This window comes from Pinus tabuliformis, chromosome 3_1, assembly GCF_031772625.1.
Source record: "Pinus tabuliformis cultivar Carrire ecotype Pingquan chromosome 3_1, CPIR1, whole genome shotgun sequence".
Classification (NCBI taxonomy): domain Eukaryota; kingdom Viridiplantae; phylum Streptophyta; class Pinopsida; order Pinales; family Pinaceae; genus Pinus; species Pinus tabuliformis.
Genome location: NC_142301.1, coordinates 117,837,332 through 117,854,483, shown reverse-complemented (window position 1 = coordinate 117,854,483; position 17,152 = coordinate 117,837,332). Strand labels below are relative to the sequence as shown.

General features: G+C 38.9%; 1 protein-coding gene across 1 annotated transcript in view; it reads left to right on the top strand.

The window, feature by feature from the left end:
- The window catches only part of DEG7 (DegP protease 7), a 375,281-nt gene that overhangs the window by 34,925 nt on the left and 323,204 nt on the right, over positions 1-17,152 (top strand). The window contains exon 3 of the mRNA XM_089410870.1: positions 2,106-2,240. Within this exon, the coding sequence (XP_089266996.1) occupies positions 2,106-2,240 (135 nt within the window). The remainder of the gene's footprint in view (positions 1-2,105; positions 2,241-17,152) is intronic.

Genomic DNA, 17,152 nt, shown 5'->3' with positions numbered 1-17,152 from the left:
AAAAGTTGTTGGAAGAAATCAAAACATTAAAAAATAAGAAATTGAGTATCAAAACAATAAAAATAATATTGATGAATCATAAGCTAAAGAACTTTCATGTCTTCGGCATCATAATTAAAATCTACTTATGCATATTAATAAACTTAAAAAGGGTGGAAATCATTGGAGAACAAGTCAAAAGAACTTATCACAAAATAAGCATTGAAGTTTTTGGAAGTAACAATCCAAGTTGAAGAAAAGGGAACAAATATTGATCCAAATAATATTACACTTTAGAAGGATTCCAATCGAGTTGAAATGAATATATACTCAAATATTGTAGTTCAATTGATGGAAATTCGAAGCAAAGAACCAACAATCAACCAAGCAACGTCAGTGTGTGAAGGAAATCATATACTTAAGTAAATCAAGCAATCACTACAAGCATGATAAGGGAAGATTAGGTCACAAGAACTCCTTATCGACATTGAAATCATAAGAGTAGACATCTCAAACAGTCAATGTCTCGATATCACTTGGGACAGAAACAAATGACATATGTTCTGAAAAATATTGATGCCAACACAATTAAATCTCATAATAACAATTCATCTCTTGTATCAAGTAAGTGCAAAGTTTCACAACAGATTGAATTGGAATGGTTAGATCATTTTTGGTTTGAAATTTTTGTTCAGCACTTAGAATTTCATATTGTCTTGTGTCAATGGCATTTCTAACAGCAGAGAGTGATGAAAAAACATTACAAGCTAGAGAAATGACATCAAGCCTTTCCATAAACATGCTTTCAGGACAAAGCATTTCTAAAGGGGAAGACACTGTTATGAATATAAATATAATAAAATAATTCATAGTTAAATCATATTTAACAAATAATAATTAGTATAATGAAATAATATGTATTAAAGGACATTAATATTCATGAAAGGGCATCGTGTCTAGGTATATATATGGGGCCCTCATTGTATTCCATCATATCGTTTCCCATACATATTTCAGTATATTATATTTTATCATCAATGAATTACTTTATATTCCAAGCCCTTTGGATATTTTAATGGTGAGCCACATTTGATTGGCACAGATGGATACAACATGGATTGGTATAGGATGCCTTCCATATATGTTCGAAACATATTTCCATCAATATCCCCTGAAAAAGGGACTAAGAAAGAACATATAAATATTAAATAAATCAAGTGATTGGAACATTTTCCCATGTTCCACTGAAAAAGAGTGTAAAAAAGAACATAGAAGCATTAAATAAATCAACTGATTATATGTCATTAGAGTCTTAGATTATAGCTCATTTTCTGAGATAATTCTGAGTATGCACATGCATACCAACTCATATTTTGAAAAAATCTATCAAAATAATTTTGTTTTTGTTGTCCAAAAGCATTTGCTATGGCAACAGTGGGATATTAGGCAAGCGGTCATTGACTGTGTACTTGAACATTGTTTCAGAAGCCATTTTAGAACTTTATAAGTAATAAAATTCAAAACCACATAAAATTGCATAAAAGTTTATGCATGAGAAACCATTTTTACAGGGTACTTAAGATGATTTTGAGAATTAACTCTGATTTTCCTTGGAACCTGATCTGGAATTAGTAATTTTTTTTTAAGCGATCATTTTATATACATATTGCAACTTAGTGCTGGACTAAGTTTTTTATTGAAGTATAGAGAATGATTGTTAATTTGCTGTAGAGGATGTCCAACAATGTGTTGTGATGATTTGTTCATAAAATAAGTGGGTGTCTCGTTTTTGCAAAGCTGATTAAGGTCAATTTCAAACAATAACTTAACAGACTATGCTCTATCATTGCCCTTTAAATAGATTATTCTTCCATCATACTAGGCAGTAATGAAATTTCTGGTTTCACATTGTCATATATAAGTGTCACACATATATAGGATTAAATCTGCATATTTGTATACAAGGCCTACATGTGTTGGATTTTGCTGAAAGGATTGAAAGAACGTTAATTTATGGATCCCTGCATTTTTTTTTATATTGTCTATTTTCGTTTGTCCTTGAGAGGCCAAATTTAAATGCTTAGGACATAATAACCTTTATTAACGCCACATGATGCTGTTTACAGGTGCATGATTTTGGATTTTTCCGTTTTGATCCAAGCGCCCTCCAATTTATGAAATGTGAGGAAATCCCTCTTGCACCAGAAGCTGCTGCTGTTGGATTAGAGATCCGAGTGGTGGGTAATGACAGTGGCGAGAAGGTAAGTATATTATCTATATGGTTTTATTGAACATGCTGGAATTATTCATCTTCTAATTATATCAATCTATTATGTGAATGATATACCATGCCGAGCTAGCTTTTAAAAGTAAAATATCATCATTTATAGTTTGGCAAAAAGTCAGTTTTCTACATATTTGAAGACCACACTTGCTAGGTAACATTTATGTACAGAATTATGAAATGCACTGATACCATGAAAAATTTTGAGAATCTGACTTTTATTACAAATTCAGAAATTTAACCGCAGTCTTGAGGTTTCTCAATTCTATTTCCTGTGAACTTTCTGTGGGAAAAGTAAATAGGTTCGTTCTTCATAATTATCTTTGTACTTGTATCAAAAAGAAAAAGAAAAAGAATTTTATTTGTTTAAGCATAGGTTTCATTCTCAAGTCTAGGTTAAACATGTTCTTCATGCTTCTAGGGATTGTTGAGTCAAGAAGAATATTTGTCATATATTAAAGTCCCATTTGGACTCTTTGTAACAAAAGAAAAATATTATTTTTGAGTCATGTAAAGTCATTTTGTCCTCCAAGACCAAGTCGGCCCTGCCATGATAAGTTGGCCCCATTGGGCTTTCACTCCCTTGGATGACTGTAAATAGAGGAGACTTCATCCTCATTTGAATACACACAAGTAAGTTCGATCTGTGCATAAGACAAGAAGGAAGGAAGTGCGAAGGACATAAAAGAAAGAGAAATCCAAGGAAGAAGAAGACAACTCGGATTTTTGGACTGTTTTGCTCACACGTGCTAGTATGCTAGGGTTTTTGTGCGAGTTGTAGGGCCGAGGATTGCAGGGCATGTTACCCACCACCTGTGGGTAGTATATAGGAGAATGTTTTTCTCCTAGATGGTCCTTAGCTGACAGCCAACAACCCCTTGCAGCCATTAGATAGATCGATGTGCCATTATGTCCGCCACTGAGCCAACCATGTGGTCCCTTGCCCACTTGTTATGATTGTATGTTTGAAGGTGGCCCTCTCGACCTTGAAGGTATGTGTTTTCATTGGTATAGTTGAGTAATTTTCCTTACTTGTCATGGGCACTTTTTGGCATGGATTGGTGGGGGGAATTCAGTGGAAAGAGTGGGTTAGGTTTGTCCTCTTGTCTCCACTGCCTGATTTTGTGGTTAGCCTTGTAAGTTGTATCCTAGTCCCATGGGATCTCCTTTAGTGGCCATTAGTTTTAGGGTTGGGACTATAGGGGAAATTCTGATTTTGGTTGTGTGTTCCCGCTTCCTGACACCATATACATCACTCCCTTCCACTCATTTTAGCCCCATTCATCTCTATTCCCATTTGGGTCCTGGAATGACGCCTCGGAGGTTGATGCAGTGAAAAAGAAAAGAAAAAACATAATTTGGCCACTCTCAACAGGAAATGTACCACAAAATGCAAAAGATGGTCGGGACAGACAGATTTAGCACGTCGGTAAAAGCCAAACATGAGCTCTACCCCTTATCCATGGCCATCACACTGGTTCCTATGGGCCCTAGATGTGCCTCCTTCGTCATTAACAAACCCATGATTGTACTAACCCCTGGTGGGCGATGAACTGCCCGACCTTAAGGGGGTATCCACTGCTATATATTACGTATCATGCTCTCATTCCTTGAGAGCCCCAAGTAGTTATGAAGAAAAACCTATCAAAAGCAAAAGGCATATGGAGAAGGGTGGAAAAACAAAGGTCGGGATAACTCATGTACCACGATTTGCTCCCTCCTACACTCATATACCTAGGTGTGGGCTTCCCTTATTATAGCTAGCCTTGCACCATGACATGTGGTTTGGATGATTCCCCTGATCCACACTTTGTTCCATTACTATATCATTTGTCACCTACCACTTGAGGGATGTATACCATGGACATGTCACCCACTTTAAAGGTTGAAACCACCTAATAGGGTCCTTGATTAACCCCCTGTTGAGCTTGGAGACACTTGTACATGCCAAAGCCCACTATGGAAGGTGTTAAATTTGGAAAGTAGGGCCAAACTCCACTTTGGACAACTCATATGATGCAACTGATATTTTTATTGGATTTCTCTTTCCGAGAGGTGTAACATTGATCTAAAGATCATCTCATTTTGACATGTACAAACGGAATTATGAATTTATTTCTTTTATGGACAAATTATCAAGGTCGGCCAACAAACTCAGAAGCCCAAAAGGCATGTCTCTTCACCCTCAACTTTGCATATAAATAGAAGGAACATCTACCTCATTTGGACACTCATCATCACTCGCACATCTCTCTCTCTCCTCATCTGATTGGGTGTACGGATTTCTAGGCAGCCTCTCTCCTCCACACATGCGAAGTACAGTTTGTGATTTTTTGTTTCATGCGTTGACCAAATTGTAGAAGGTTTGAACAACGTTGACCGCAGGTTTGACTCTGGGTTAACTGAGTTTGACTGATATTTTCGGGACTGTTTTGCGCTGATTTAGACTATCCATGGAGGCCGAATTGACTGGGTTTGATCAGGCTGATTTGGAGGTGTAATCTGCTAAGTTGACCAACGTCGACTTTCTGGTTAGGGCATCCTGTTCACTGTAGTTTGACTAGACAGATTTGACTGTTTGACTAGACAGGTTTGACTGTGATTGGGCAAGTGAATTTTATATATTGTACTCTCTCTTTACTGAACTTTTGAAGAATAATAAGAAGACTTGATCAAAGGGTTTCCCCACATTGGGTTTTTTCCCTGGCATCCGCCAAATATCGTGTCCTCTTGTCTTGGTTTGTCTTCTGCTTTTTATTTATGTTATATCTGCATTTACCGTCATGTTAATGTGATAGCTAATCTAGAAATTGATATTGAGCATATAAAGAAAAATTGAAGTAAATTGCTCTTAAGCATAGAACATACCATTGTTATCTAAAATTAACATGGAATCAAAATTGAGGTGAAGACAAAGCCCAAGCAAGAGTGAAAAGAGCAATCACTGAGGTTTGTTAGACAATGACAAGATACAATGGCCTTTGCATCTTACTTCAAACCCAATGACAAGCTCAATGATAAGTCTGATTATCATGCATGGAAGATGTCTCTTGATTTGACTTTGGAAGAGCAGGATGTTATGGACTATGTGCAGGGAAAGATTATTGAACCTCCTTCAAGTGCACCAATTGCCGCTAAGACAAAGTACAAGCATGGTGAAGTCAAAGCTAAGAAGACCATCAGGGATCCTATTAACAAGCATTTGGTTGCATACATCTTTGATTTGAATGCATCTAAGGAGATGTATGACAAGTTGGTTGGCATGTTCAAAGTTAGCATTGCAAACCAAGTCCTCTTTCTCAAAAACTAGTTGAAGGACATAAATAAGGGAAGAGGTGAAGATATCCAATCCTACTTCATGAGGATTACCGACATAAAAAATGATCTTCTTTCAATTGGAGAAGTTATTGCTGATAGAGAGCTCACTCTCATTTCCCTTGGAGGTCTCCCTCGTGAATGGCATGTGTTCAACACTACTGTCCTCAACAATGAGAGGATTCTAGGTTTTGATGAATTTTTTACTAGATGCACTCAAGAAGAGACAAGGATGATGGAGAGAGACATGCCTTAAAATAGGAATGATCCTACTGCATTCTCCGCTCATGCTAAAAAGAAGAACAATGGAGGTTCAAAGAAGCAATGTTAAGGAATATCGAGATTCAAAATTGGAAGGAACGAAAGTTGCTTCATTTATAATAGGTTTGGCCACTATGCTAGGGAGTTTCCTAATAGAAAGGATACACCTCATGATGATGACAACGACAAGCACAACAATTTCAGGGGCAACAACACTCAAAGGAATTACAAATTCAACAACAAAGGAAAAAGGAATGCTCCGGCTACTCAACATGGAAATGGTCAACCTCCCAAGAGATCAAGAAGTTCCAACTATGATGAATCTAATGTTGTAGATAACAAGCAAAAATAATTTTATCTTATATCTGCCTTCTCTACTGCCTCTCCTTCGGATACCTTGGGAAATTGGTTGATTGATAGTGCTGCCTCAAGGCACTTCACTAGGTATAGGGAAGCTCTTTCAAATCTGATAAAAAAGGATACAAATTTGGAAATCATTCTTGGGGACAATGCCACCTATCATGTGAAGGGAGTTGGGAATGTTACTCTTCAATTGAATCAAGGTAACACCATTCATCTACAAGAAGTACTATATGTACTTGAGCTGAAGAAGAACCTGGTATTTATCTCGGCGATGGAGGACAAAGGATTCAAGATGGCATTCATTGATGGAAAGGTACGTGTTTGGATTTTTTTTCAAAGAAGCATTTACTCTTGGATTTAGGGTTGATAGCCTATATCAAGTTGGAGGAAGCCCATTAGGAGCTATGTCTTGTGACACATCTCTTCAATTCGAATTATGTCACCGAAGGTTTGCCCATCTACATTATAAGGCTCTACCCGATGTGAGGAAGATGGTGATAGGCATGCCCAAATTTAAAGTAGAACATGAAGGTGTTTTTTAGGGATGTGCCGAAGGAAAACATACAAGGGGACCATTCCCCTCAAGTGATAGCAAGACTATCGACATTTTGCAATTGGTTCATTCTGATCTATCTGGTATGATGCCCGTGACATCTTTGGGAGGATATTTATATTATGCTATCTTTGTGGATGATTTCTCTCGCAAAACTTGGATATATTTCTTGAAGAAGAAGGACGAAGTATTCTCATGGTTCTATTCTTTCAAAGCCTTGGTCGAAAATCAAACAGGGAAGAAGATCAAAATATTGAGGACCGATAATGGAACTGAATATGAATCAAATGAGTTCAATGACTATTGTAGAGAAGTTGGCATTAAGAGGGAGACCGCATATACTCCTAAGCAACATGGTGTTGCTGAAAGGAAGAATCATTCTATTTTAGAAGTCACTCGTGCCATGCTTCATGATCAAAGCCTTTCGAAGTTCTTATGGGCAGACGTTGCCAACACTACTGTGCATGTTCAAAATAGATGCCCTCATCAAGCATTGGACTCCAAAACTCTCGAAGAAGTTTTCACCGGTAAGAAACCTGATGTTTCTCAATTTAGAAATTTTGGTAGCCCTATGTATTTTCATGCGCTGAAAGAAAAGAGAAGCAAATTGGATGCATTTGAGAAGAAATGAACATTTGTGGGCTACAATGAAACTTCTAAGGCATATAGAATCTATGTGCCTGGTCAAAGAGAAGTGGAGATAAGTCATGATGTCACCTTTGATGAAGATGCTTCCCTTGGGAAGATTAGTAAGCTTCCTATTCCAAGGAAAGACAAAGATGCAGATACAGAAAGGCAAGGAGAATCGCAGGATGAGCCGATCCCCGATGTTGAAGGACCAATGGATTCCATTGATCCACCTCCTCATGAGCCCTCCTCCTAAAAAGGGAGACCCTCATGGCTTAGGGAAACTCTCGAAGATGTCGAGAATCATATTGCTCCAAGGGGAACTTCTTGTGAAAGTAAGAAGCCGAATAGGTACCAAGGGTACTTAGCTGCAATGAGCACGATTGTTCAAATTGAGCCTTGCACAGTCGAAGACGCTGTGAAGCATCAAGTTTGGAAGGATGCTATGAATGAAAAGTATGAGTCGATTATGAAGAATGATGTCTGGGATGTGATCCCTAGACCCAAGAACAAATCCATTGTCACATCGAAATAGCTCTACAAGATCAAGCATGGGGCTGATGGAAGTGCTGAAAAGTTCAAGGCCAGGTTTGTTGCTCAAGGCTTCTCTCAAAGGCAAGTTGTGGACTATGATGAGATATTTGCACTAGTTGCCCGATATACCACCATCTGTTCGATTATAGCCCTTGCTGCCTTTCAAGGATGGAACCTACACCAGATGGATGTCAAAATCGCCTTCTTGCATGGTTCAATTAAAGAGGTGGTGTATGTAGAACAACCCGAGGGGTTCGACGTTCAAGATCGTTAAACACATGTATGCAGGTTGAAAAAATCCTTCTATGGGTTGAAGCAAGCTCCCTGAGCTTGGTATGAGAGGATCGACAACTATTTGATGAAGTTGGGATTTACAAGAAGTGAAGTTGATCTAAACCTTTACTTTAAGGTTGAGAATGATAGACCTCTCATCTTGGTACTTTATGTGGACGATCTCTTTCTGATAGGTGCAAACCCTCTCATTCATCAATGCAAGAGGGAGTTGGCGTCCATGTTTGAAATGAAGGACCTAGGACTGATGCATTATTTCCTAGGGTTGGAGGTCTGGCAAAAGCCAGGTGAGATTTTCCTTTCTCAAGGAAAATACATTGTGAAGCTACTTGAAAGATTTGGGATGGTGGACTGCAAGTCTGTGACTACTCCGATGGAACTTAACTTCAAGAAGTTATGCGAAAGTGTTGTTGGGCATGATTTGGGAAATCCTTCTGAGTATCGTCAACTCGTGGGGGCCCTGATGTTCTTGGTGAACTCTAGTCCAGATATATGCTTTGCAGTGAACACATTGAGTCAGTTTATGGTCAAGCCTCATTACATACATTGGATTGCTGCTAAGAATCTTTTGAGATATCTCCGGGGCACAATCACCTATGGACTGAGATACACTATCGGGAATGTGAGGCTCCATGGTTATTTTGATGCTGACTGGGTTGGCAGTGTGGTGGATCGTAAAATCACATCAGATGTTGCTTCTCTCTAGGTTCTGCTTCGATATCTTGGATGAGAAGGAAGCAGAAGTCGGTTGCTTTGAGCACCGTTGAGGCTGAATATATTGCTGTTAGTATGGCCTCCTGTGAAGCTGTTTGTTTGAGGAAGCTCTCTAGTGAGCTGTTTGGACATGTGCTGGATACCATTGTGATCTATTGCGACAACCAAATTGGAATTCCTCTTTCTGAGAATCCCGTGTTTCATGACCGCTCCAAGCATATTGATATCAGGTACCACTTTATTCGGGATATGGTACAACGGGGAGCAATAAGGCTCTGTCATATTGGGATTGATGATCAGGTCGCAGATATTCTTACGAAGCCCTTGGGGAAGGTCAAATTCTTAACCCTTTGTGAATGACTTGGAGTTGTGGAGAGATCCTCTTATGAGGGTCTCGTTTGATTTGGAGAGTGAGCTCCGGAGCTCCAGGGGGCTTGGGGTACTTCTTGGAGCGATGAGCGACCATAGGGTGAGTGGTTCACCTTCCCCTAGTGGTACGCGATGTACAGGGTGAGTGGTTCACCTTCCCGTGTGACACCCCATAATGGTTGAGATATGCATAGGATGAGTGGTTCACCTTCTCCTATGGCATATGACCAGGATGAGTGGCTCACCTTCTACTGCCAATACATCCTACCCATGTAGTCTGGGACTCGTGGGAAGTACCTCTCATTTGGCCAATGAGTAGGGAAATGAGGATAGGGACCATAGTACTACCGATGGACACATTGTGTGCTATTGTACTCCCTATGATAGGATGTTTGATATTGATCTGGGATTAATGGAGATTGACTCCGGGTCAATGGAGAGTGGTATGATACACTCTCGATTAATGGAGACTGACTTCGGGTCAATGGAGAAAGGTATGACACATTCTCAATCATTTCTTCTTCATTATTTCTTCATGGTTCAACAGAGCAGAACAAAGTATAATAGGGATGTCAGAGATGGTACAAATTGACAGATGGTTTGTGGAGTTCTCCCTAGTTGGGATGGAGTGTTAAATTTGGCAACTAGGGCCAATCTCCACCTTGGACAACTCATATGATGCAGTTGATATTTTTATTGGATTCCTCTTTCCAAAAAGTGTAAGAATCATCTAAAGATCATCTCATTCTGACATGTACAAGTGGAATCATGAATTTATTTCTTTTATGCACAAATTATCAAGGTCGGCGAACAAACTAATGTAGGCTCAGAAGCCCAAAAGACATGTGTCTTCACCCTCAACGTTGCATATAAATAGGAGCATCTAACTCATTTGGACACTCATCATCACTTAGACATCTCTCTCTCCTCATCTGATTGGGTGTACGGATTTCTGGGCAGCCTCTCTCCTCCACACGTGTGAAGGGCAGTTTGTGATTTTCTGTTTCATGCATTGACCAAATTGCAGAAGGGTTGACTAGCGTTGACCGAGTAGCAGTTGACCTTGTTTGACTGCGATTTTCTTGGAGAAAATTTTGTTTGGGCAGGTTGCATTTATGGGTATAGAAATTGAGGCATTATGAGCTGTTTGACCAGCATTGACTGCAGGTTTGACTTTGTGTTGATCGAGTTTGATTGATATTTTCGGGACTGTTTTGGGCGGATTCAGACTATCCTTGGAGGCCGAATTTACTGGGTTTGACCGAGCTAATTTCGAGGTGTAATTTTGCTATAAGTTGACCAGCGTTGACTTTCTGGTTAGGGCATCTTGTTGACTAGACATATTTGATTGTGATTGGGCAAGTGAATTTTGTTTATTTTACTCTCTCTTTGTTGAACTTTTGAAGAATAATAAGAAGACTTGATCAAAGGGTTTCCTCACATTGGGGTTTTTCCGTGGCATCCGCTAAATTTTGTGTCCTCTTGTCTTGGCTTGTCTTCTGCTTTTTATTTATGTTCTATCTGCTTTTACTGTCATGTTAATGTGATTGCTAATCTTGAAATTGATATTGGGCTAATAAAGAAAAATTGAAGTAAATTGCTCTTAAGCATAGAACATACCATTGTTATCTAAAATTAACGGAAGGGCATGCCACCATGAAGTGCCCCATTGATTCCATGACTTGTAAACTATTTTACTTGATTATTCTAATGATTTGTTCATGTTGTATTGGAGGGCAAGGGTATGCATTGGATCTTATTCAGGATTGCAGGTGGGTCTCCATTTGGGGCTTGGTCCCCCTATACGGGGTCTTAGACCTTTAAAGAGCCAGAGTGATACTTGTAGGGTGAGTGTTGAGAGCCATGGGCCTCCGCCATAGCAAAGAGTACTTCATGGATCTCCAACACAACTCATTGATTGCTCGTGTTCCACTTTTTGGACGAGGACGATGCACTTGGTTGACCATTCCCAACCAGATCCATACCTTCATCATGAACTTGGCAGATGATCTAGGGTCCAGATGAGCACCACAAAGGGCTTATGATATCATCCTAGCCCTTACAGATGGTTTACAAGCATTTTGGATCCACTTGGAGACCTATGAGGATGTCCTTGTGCCCCTCACAGCCACTTGGGGGCACCACAGGGATTTTGCTTGGAAAAAGGGGGCCAACACCTTGTCCACTATGTTTGAGGTCCATCCTCACATCATGGAACATTCTGGACTTCATTAGGCCTCATTGAAGGCCCAACGACTGACTTAATCATTCGACCCTCTTGAAAGGCTTATTATAATGTTTTTGAGCTATCTTGGTGGGTTTGTGTTATGAAACCAGCTCAAGAAAAGATAGAAAAGAAAGATCAACGCCTTAGAATTCAGCCTCTTCGAGGGGGCAACCTCCTTTACATTACATAAATGAACAATTCTTGGATGATACAAATGAAAAGACCTCCTTTCTATATATAGGAGTCTAAGGGGTCATAACATAATCAGAGCCGACATAACAATAATAATGTAAGGGCACAATAATAACAATAGTGGGCTTCTATGGGGTACATTAGTAACAATATGGGCACTACATGGGTACATCAATATAATAAGGCGGTTTTACTAATAACAATAAGGGGTAATAACTACAATAGTAATGGGGTAATCACTAGTAGTATAGGGGCTTAACATGCCCCTCTCCTTCAAAAAGCGTTGTCCTCAATGCTTGAGTAGTTCTTGATGCTTCTGTATAAAATTCTTGTCCTCCCATGTGGAATCTTCAGCGGGTAAGTTCTTCCACTTGATGAGATACTCTGAAATTGATCGATTTCGTCGCTGTCGGGTTCTTGTTTCTGTGACTGCGCCAGGTTCAAATATGATTTTTCCTTCCTTTTCAATATCTGGCAATATTGTTTGAATTGGGATCTTTTGCAAGTTTTGAATAAGTGGCCATACTTCTTTGTCCTTCTTCCATTCATCCCTTGCTTCGTTTATCCAATCTGGTTGGATAATAGAAATAGCACAAAACAATGCTTCCACATCCTCATCCTTGAAGAGTCTTCCCATTCGGTAAGGTCGCCATTTTTTAAGTGCATGTAGTATTGCCAACGTTTCCTTCTCATAAATAGCTTGCTTTAGATGTAGCAGTAAAAATACACAATCGCCTACATCAAAACATTTTTCACTATGATGTTGATCTACCTGTTGTTTCATTTGATTTTGCACCGAAGTGGCGCTATCCTTTAAAAGTTGGAGAACTTGTTGTTGATGCTCGATGTGATCTTTCACTGCTTGAACCTTTTTCTTCTTGATATGTCCTTCTATCTTTAGATTTTGAGGAGTGGTAATTTCTTCCAATCCTTTACAAGATATGGTCGGATTCATTTCTTGACGCTCGATGTGATCTTTCACTTCTTGAACTTTTTTCTTCTTGATATGTCCTTCTGTCTCGCTAGTTTGAGGAGTGGTAATTCCGACCAGTGAATTATAAGATATGGCTGGATTCATTTCTTCTTTCTTAATGTGATATTTCACTTCTTGCACCTTTTTCTTCTTGATATCTCCTTCTATCTTGAGAGTTTGAGGAGTGGTCATTCTTGCCAATAGTTTACAAGATATGTTCTGATTCATTTCTTCTTTCTCTGGGGTCAGGTCCTGGCATATATCCTCTTCGTTTGATGTTTCTTGATCCTTTTCTTCCTTCTCTTCATACTCTATGTAAAGTAATTTCTTCTTAGCACACTTATGACCTTTAGTGCATTTGCTATCACAATTGTAACAAAGCCCTTTTTCTCTTTTTTCTTCCAATTGTTATGGTGTAACCAGTGTTGCAGGAAGCGCCCCCCCCCCCCCCCCCCCGGATCCTAGGCCGGAATCGCGTCCCGTACGGAAGCGTTCCGGAAGCGCCCTAGGAAGCGCGATTCCATTTTTTCCGAAGCGCGATTCCAAAATTTTAATGCGCTTCCTGGTTTTTGAGAATGCGGATTGCAATGGAGACAGTTCTGTTATGTATTACAGTGACTCAATGTTATTCCTATCACAGTTTCGATGCTACCTTGTTATTCCTATCACAGTTTCGATGCTACCTTGATTTCGATGCTATTACAGTGATCACACTTCGGTGATATTACAGTGATCACACTTCGGTGATATTACAGTGATCACACTTCAGTGCAGTGATGCAGTCACAGAAACTCGAATTATCTCTGAAATAAAATTTGGGTACCACAGTAAGGTAATGCAGATTAAAGGTTTTGTGCTACCACAGTCTTGGTGCCTCAACAGTAAGAACAGTCATCAATAGATTTTGGTATAACTACAGTGATACAAATTTGGTATCACAACAGTGAGAAAGTTTTCATCACAATAAGAAGATCTTGGTACCTAACACAGTCTCAATGATAAGGGTTCGGTGAGAAGGTTTCACTGTCAAAGTCTTGACGCATAACAATGATATTACAAGGATAAGGACTTTGCATCACATACATAGAAATTCGATCAAGGCACTTCAGAGTTTCGATGATATTATGTAATGCTTAAATCAAAATTTTCCCATTTAATTTTACAATTGAATTGCTAAATTCATGTAATGCCCAAAACAGAATATAATATCCAAATTAAATTTCGAATTTGTTCTAAAATTTACTAACTACAATTTAAGCAAGAAATTTATCAATTTTAATGCACAAAGGCCTACAGTTGCTCACTTGCTAGATAAATCATAATATGCTCTATGTTTTATGTTTTATAATATGCTTAAATGTTTTATGTTTTATAATATGCTTAAAAATTTGATGTATGTTTGTAATAGCTAGAATATAGATGATTGTTGTACATACTAGTAACTACAATGGAATCATGGATGCCATATCTATCTTGATTTATGCAAAAATATGCATGTTTTCATGTCTTCTACAATTAATTTGGTATTTGGGATGTTTGTTTTGAGTATAAATGCAAAAAAATATAAAAAAAAATATATATATATAGCAGACGCTTCCGCGGACGCTTCGCTTCCTAGATTTTTGGAAAATGACGCTTCCGCGCTCCGCGCTTCCGCTTCGCGCTTCCGCTTCGCTCCCGCTTCGCTCCCGCTTCGTGCAACATTGGGTGTAACCCTTGTAGGTTGTGGAAGGCTAGGAGGAACAACACGTCCATATTTATAGTTGTGAGGGGTAGAATTCCTTGTTGCCATAATTTTACTTTCAAATATGTCACAAAGCCCTTTTACTCTTTCCAATTGTTGTGGTGTTGCTCTAAAGAAGGTGTTGCTCTTTGTATCCTCATAATGTGCTATCATTTCCTTCGTGAGAATTGACCACGTAACAAGTTTTTTACGAGAACAAAGCCCTTTATACCATAAAAATTGATCTGGTTCTAAATATGAAGATGCAATACATACCTTTTGTAACAGTGGTACACCATGTAGATCAAAATATTGCTCCATCTGAAGTATCCAATTTACCGTATCCTTGCCATCAAACTTCCTCATCTTGCTTTTTCTTGATTTTAGGATCTCAAACTTGAAACGACTGTAACTCTGTACTTGCAAATATTTAAGTTCTGAAATTGCTACCTGTAGTAGCCCATTGTGTCCTCTTTCCAATGCCACTAGTCTGATCCAAATTGGATTCTCGAAGAAAGAGTTATGCACAATCTCCCGCAGTGACCTGATTATAGACTAGTTCAGTAGAGCGAACTTGTATGAAGTTCCACGTGTCACTGTTTCAACCTTTGACTCTGAAAAATATATAAAAGAAAACTACAGTCCATCCTCTTTCTGTACCTTCTTACGAAATTTCAATCCGATCCTCAGAGAGAGAGTTATGACGATTTTCCCCAGGTCACCTGTTTTGAATGTAATTCAGGAGTCTGCAAAAAGGCCGACTTCCTCAGATCATATCTCCAAAAATATCTCGCGAAAGGCTCTGAAATTCGGACCCAAGGTTTAGCGCCAATTCTTCTCAAATGGGTTTTTTTTGCGACTTCTGAAACGTCACAGAAACAAATTTATAGCGCAAATGCCACGATGACCTGTTTGGAGCAGCGAAATCCTAGTATCCAAAACTCTGATACCAAATGTTATGGAACCAGCTCAAGAAAAGATAGAAAATAAAGATCAACGCCTTAGAATTCAGCCTCTTCGAGGGGCAACCTCCTTTACATTACATAAATGAACAATTCTTGGATGATACAAATGAAAAGACCTCCTTTCTATATATAGGAGTCTAAGGGGTCATAACATAATCAGAGCCGACATAACAATAATAATGTAAGGGCACAATAATAACAATAGTGGGCTTCTATGGGGTACATTAGTAACAATATGGGCACTACATGGGTACATCAATATAATAAGTGGGTTTTACTAATAACGATAAGGGGTAATAACTACAATAGTAATGGGGTAATCACTAGTAGTATAGGGGCTTAACAGTTTGTCATCAAGGAATGTTGTTATTGCACATCATTTTATTTTATGGTGCTCAAATAGGCCTAATTAGGCAAATCAAATTCATTAGTGATTGTATAAATAGAAGTGAGGTGATTCATTTTAAACATCATCACTTGGATTGGATTAGTATCCCTTGAGATATTTTCGCACTTTTTGCTTGATAAACGTTTGGAGCTTTCTTGATGCACTATGATGTTTGGATTTTTGCTACTGTCTTTGGAGCTTCTTTCTAATGCAAATTTGATGAATGGATATACTCTCTCTTTCATGTAAGTCGAATTTTGATCCTATTCTTGTTATTTACTAGTTTACTGCATGTTATGATTTGAGTATGGGTTAAAGTAAATGCAAAATTCTTCTGGGAACCTTGAATAAGTGATTTAATGCATCTGTTGTACTTGAAGAGAGCAAGTGAATGTTCCTAGAGGCACCTCTTAGGTTGAAAGACCTCGAAACTTAATCTCTTTGACAAATTTGAAGTATAAATCCCTATTGACCTAGTTGTTGCCCTTGGAGAGGTTAACAAAGATCAATTAGGCCTCCTTAACACAGGAAATTTTTGATCTGTATATCTTGACTCCATTAAGCCCAAGTAATAAGGCACTAATCCTCGTATCCCTTTAGTGGTGAAATTTCTCTCTCTTTTCTTCACTTTTCCCAATTCTAGGCCTAACCCCAGAGGGTCTCCTCGGGCATCACACAAAATATTTTGTAGCCATCCAAATACCTTGAAAATTGGTCCACAACTGCACTAAGGTCTCCTCAAGTGTGCCTCCAAATTTGAGCACAATGCGACAATGGAATCCTGAGATATCGCAAGCCCTAGCTTGAGGATCATTTCTCTCCCTAGGCTGGTTTTGGGTTAGTGTCCTCACTTGGATCGTTGCATTCAACTTTCAAAAGAAAATTAGTTATTTGATCCTATTCTCTTCCCTAATTAGGTCAAGCCCCTCTTTGGTTGATCAACTCACCCTTGACCTAGTTTGGATCCACTTGCGTTCTTTGTGGTCTGGAAAATTTATAACTCAAATTCCACAAGGACTACATAGAATCCATTTCTCCATAAGGATCCTTAAGTCTATGAAGCCCCTTGTCAAGGTATATCCGCTAACCGTAGGCCAAGGTATTGTCATAGCCCTTCTTAGAGAGCCCATCACCTTGCTTCTTAAGCAAGTTAGCTATTTAATTGAGTTTCTCTTGTGAATAGGCTTTAGGAATCACTCCTTATCCGATCATTGATCCATTTGTCATTGTGATTCCTCTTATACCGAGTCTCCTCCCATCGGTAAAAGTCAGTAAAGAGTAGGGAGCCTTAGCTGAGGTGACATTGGGATCTTGCTAGTTTGAGCGGTAACAAGGCCGAATTAGAGATATAGAGGGCTGAAACTTTGACATGTAGTAGATTTTGTGAAGTTTGA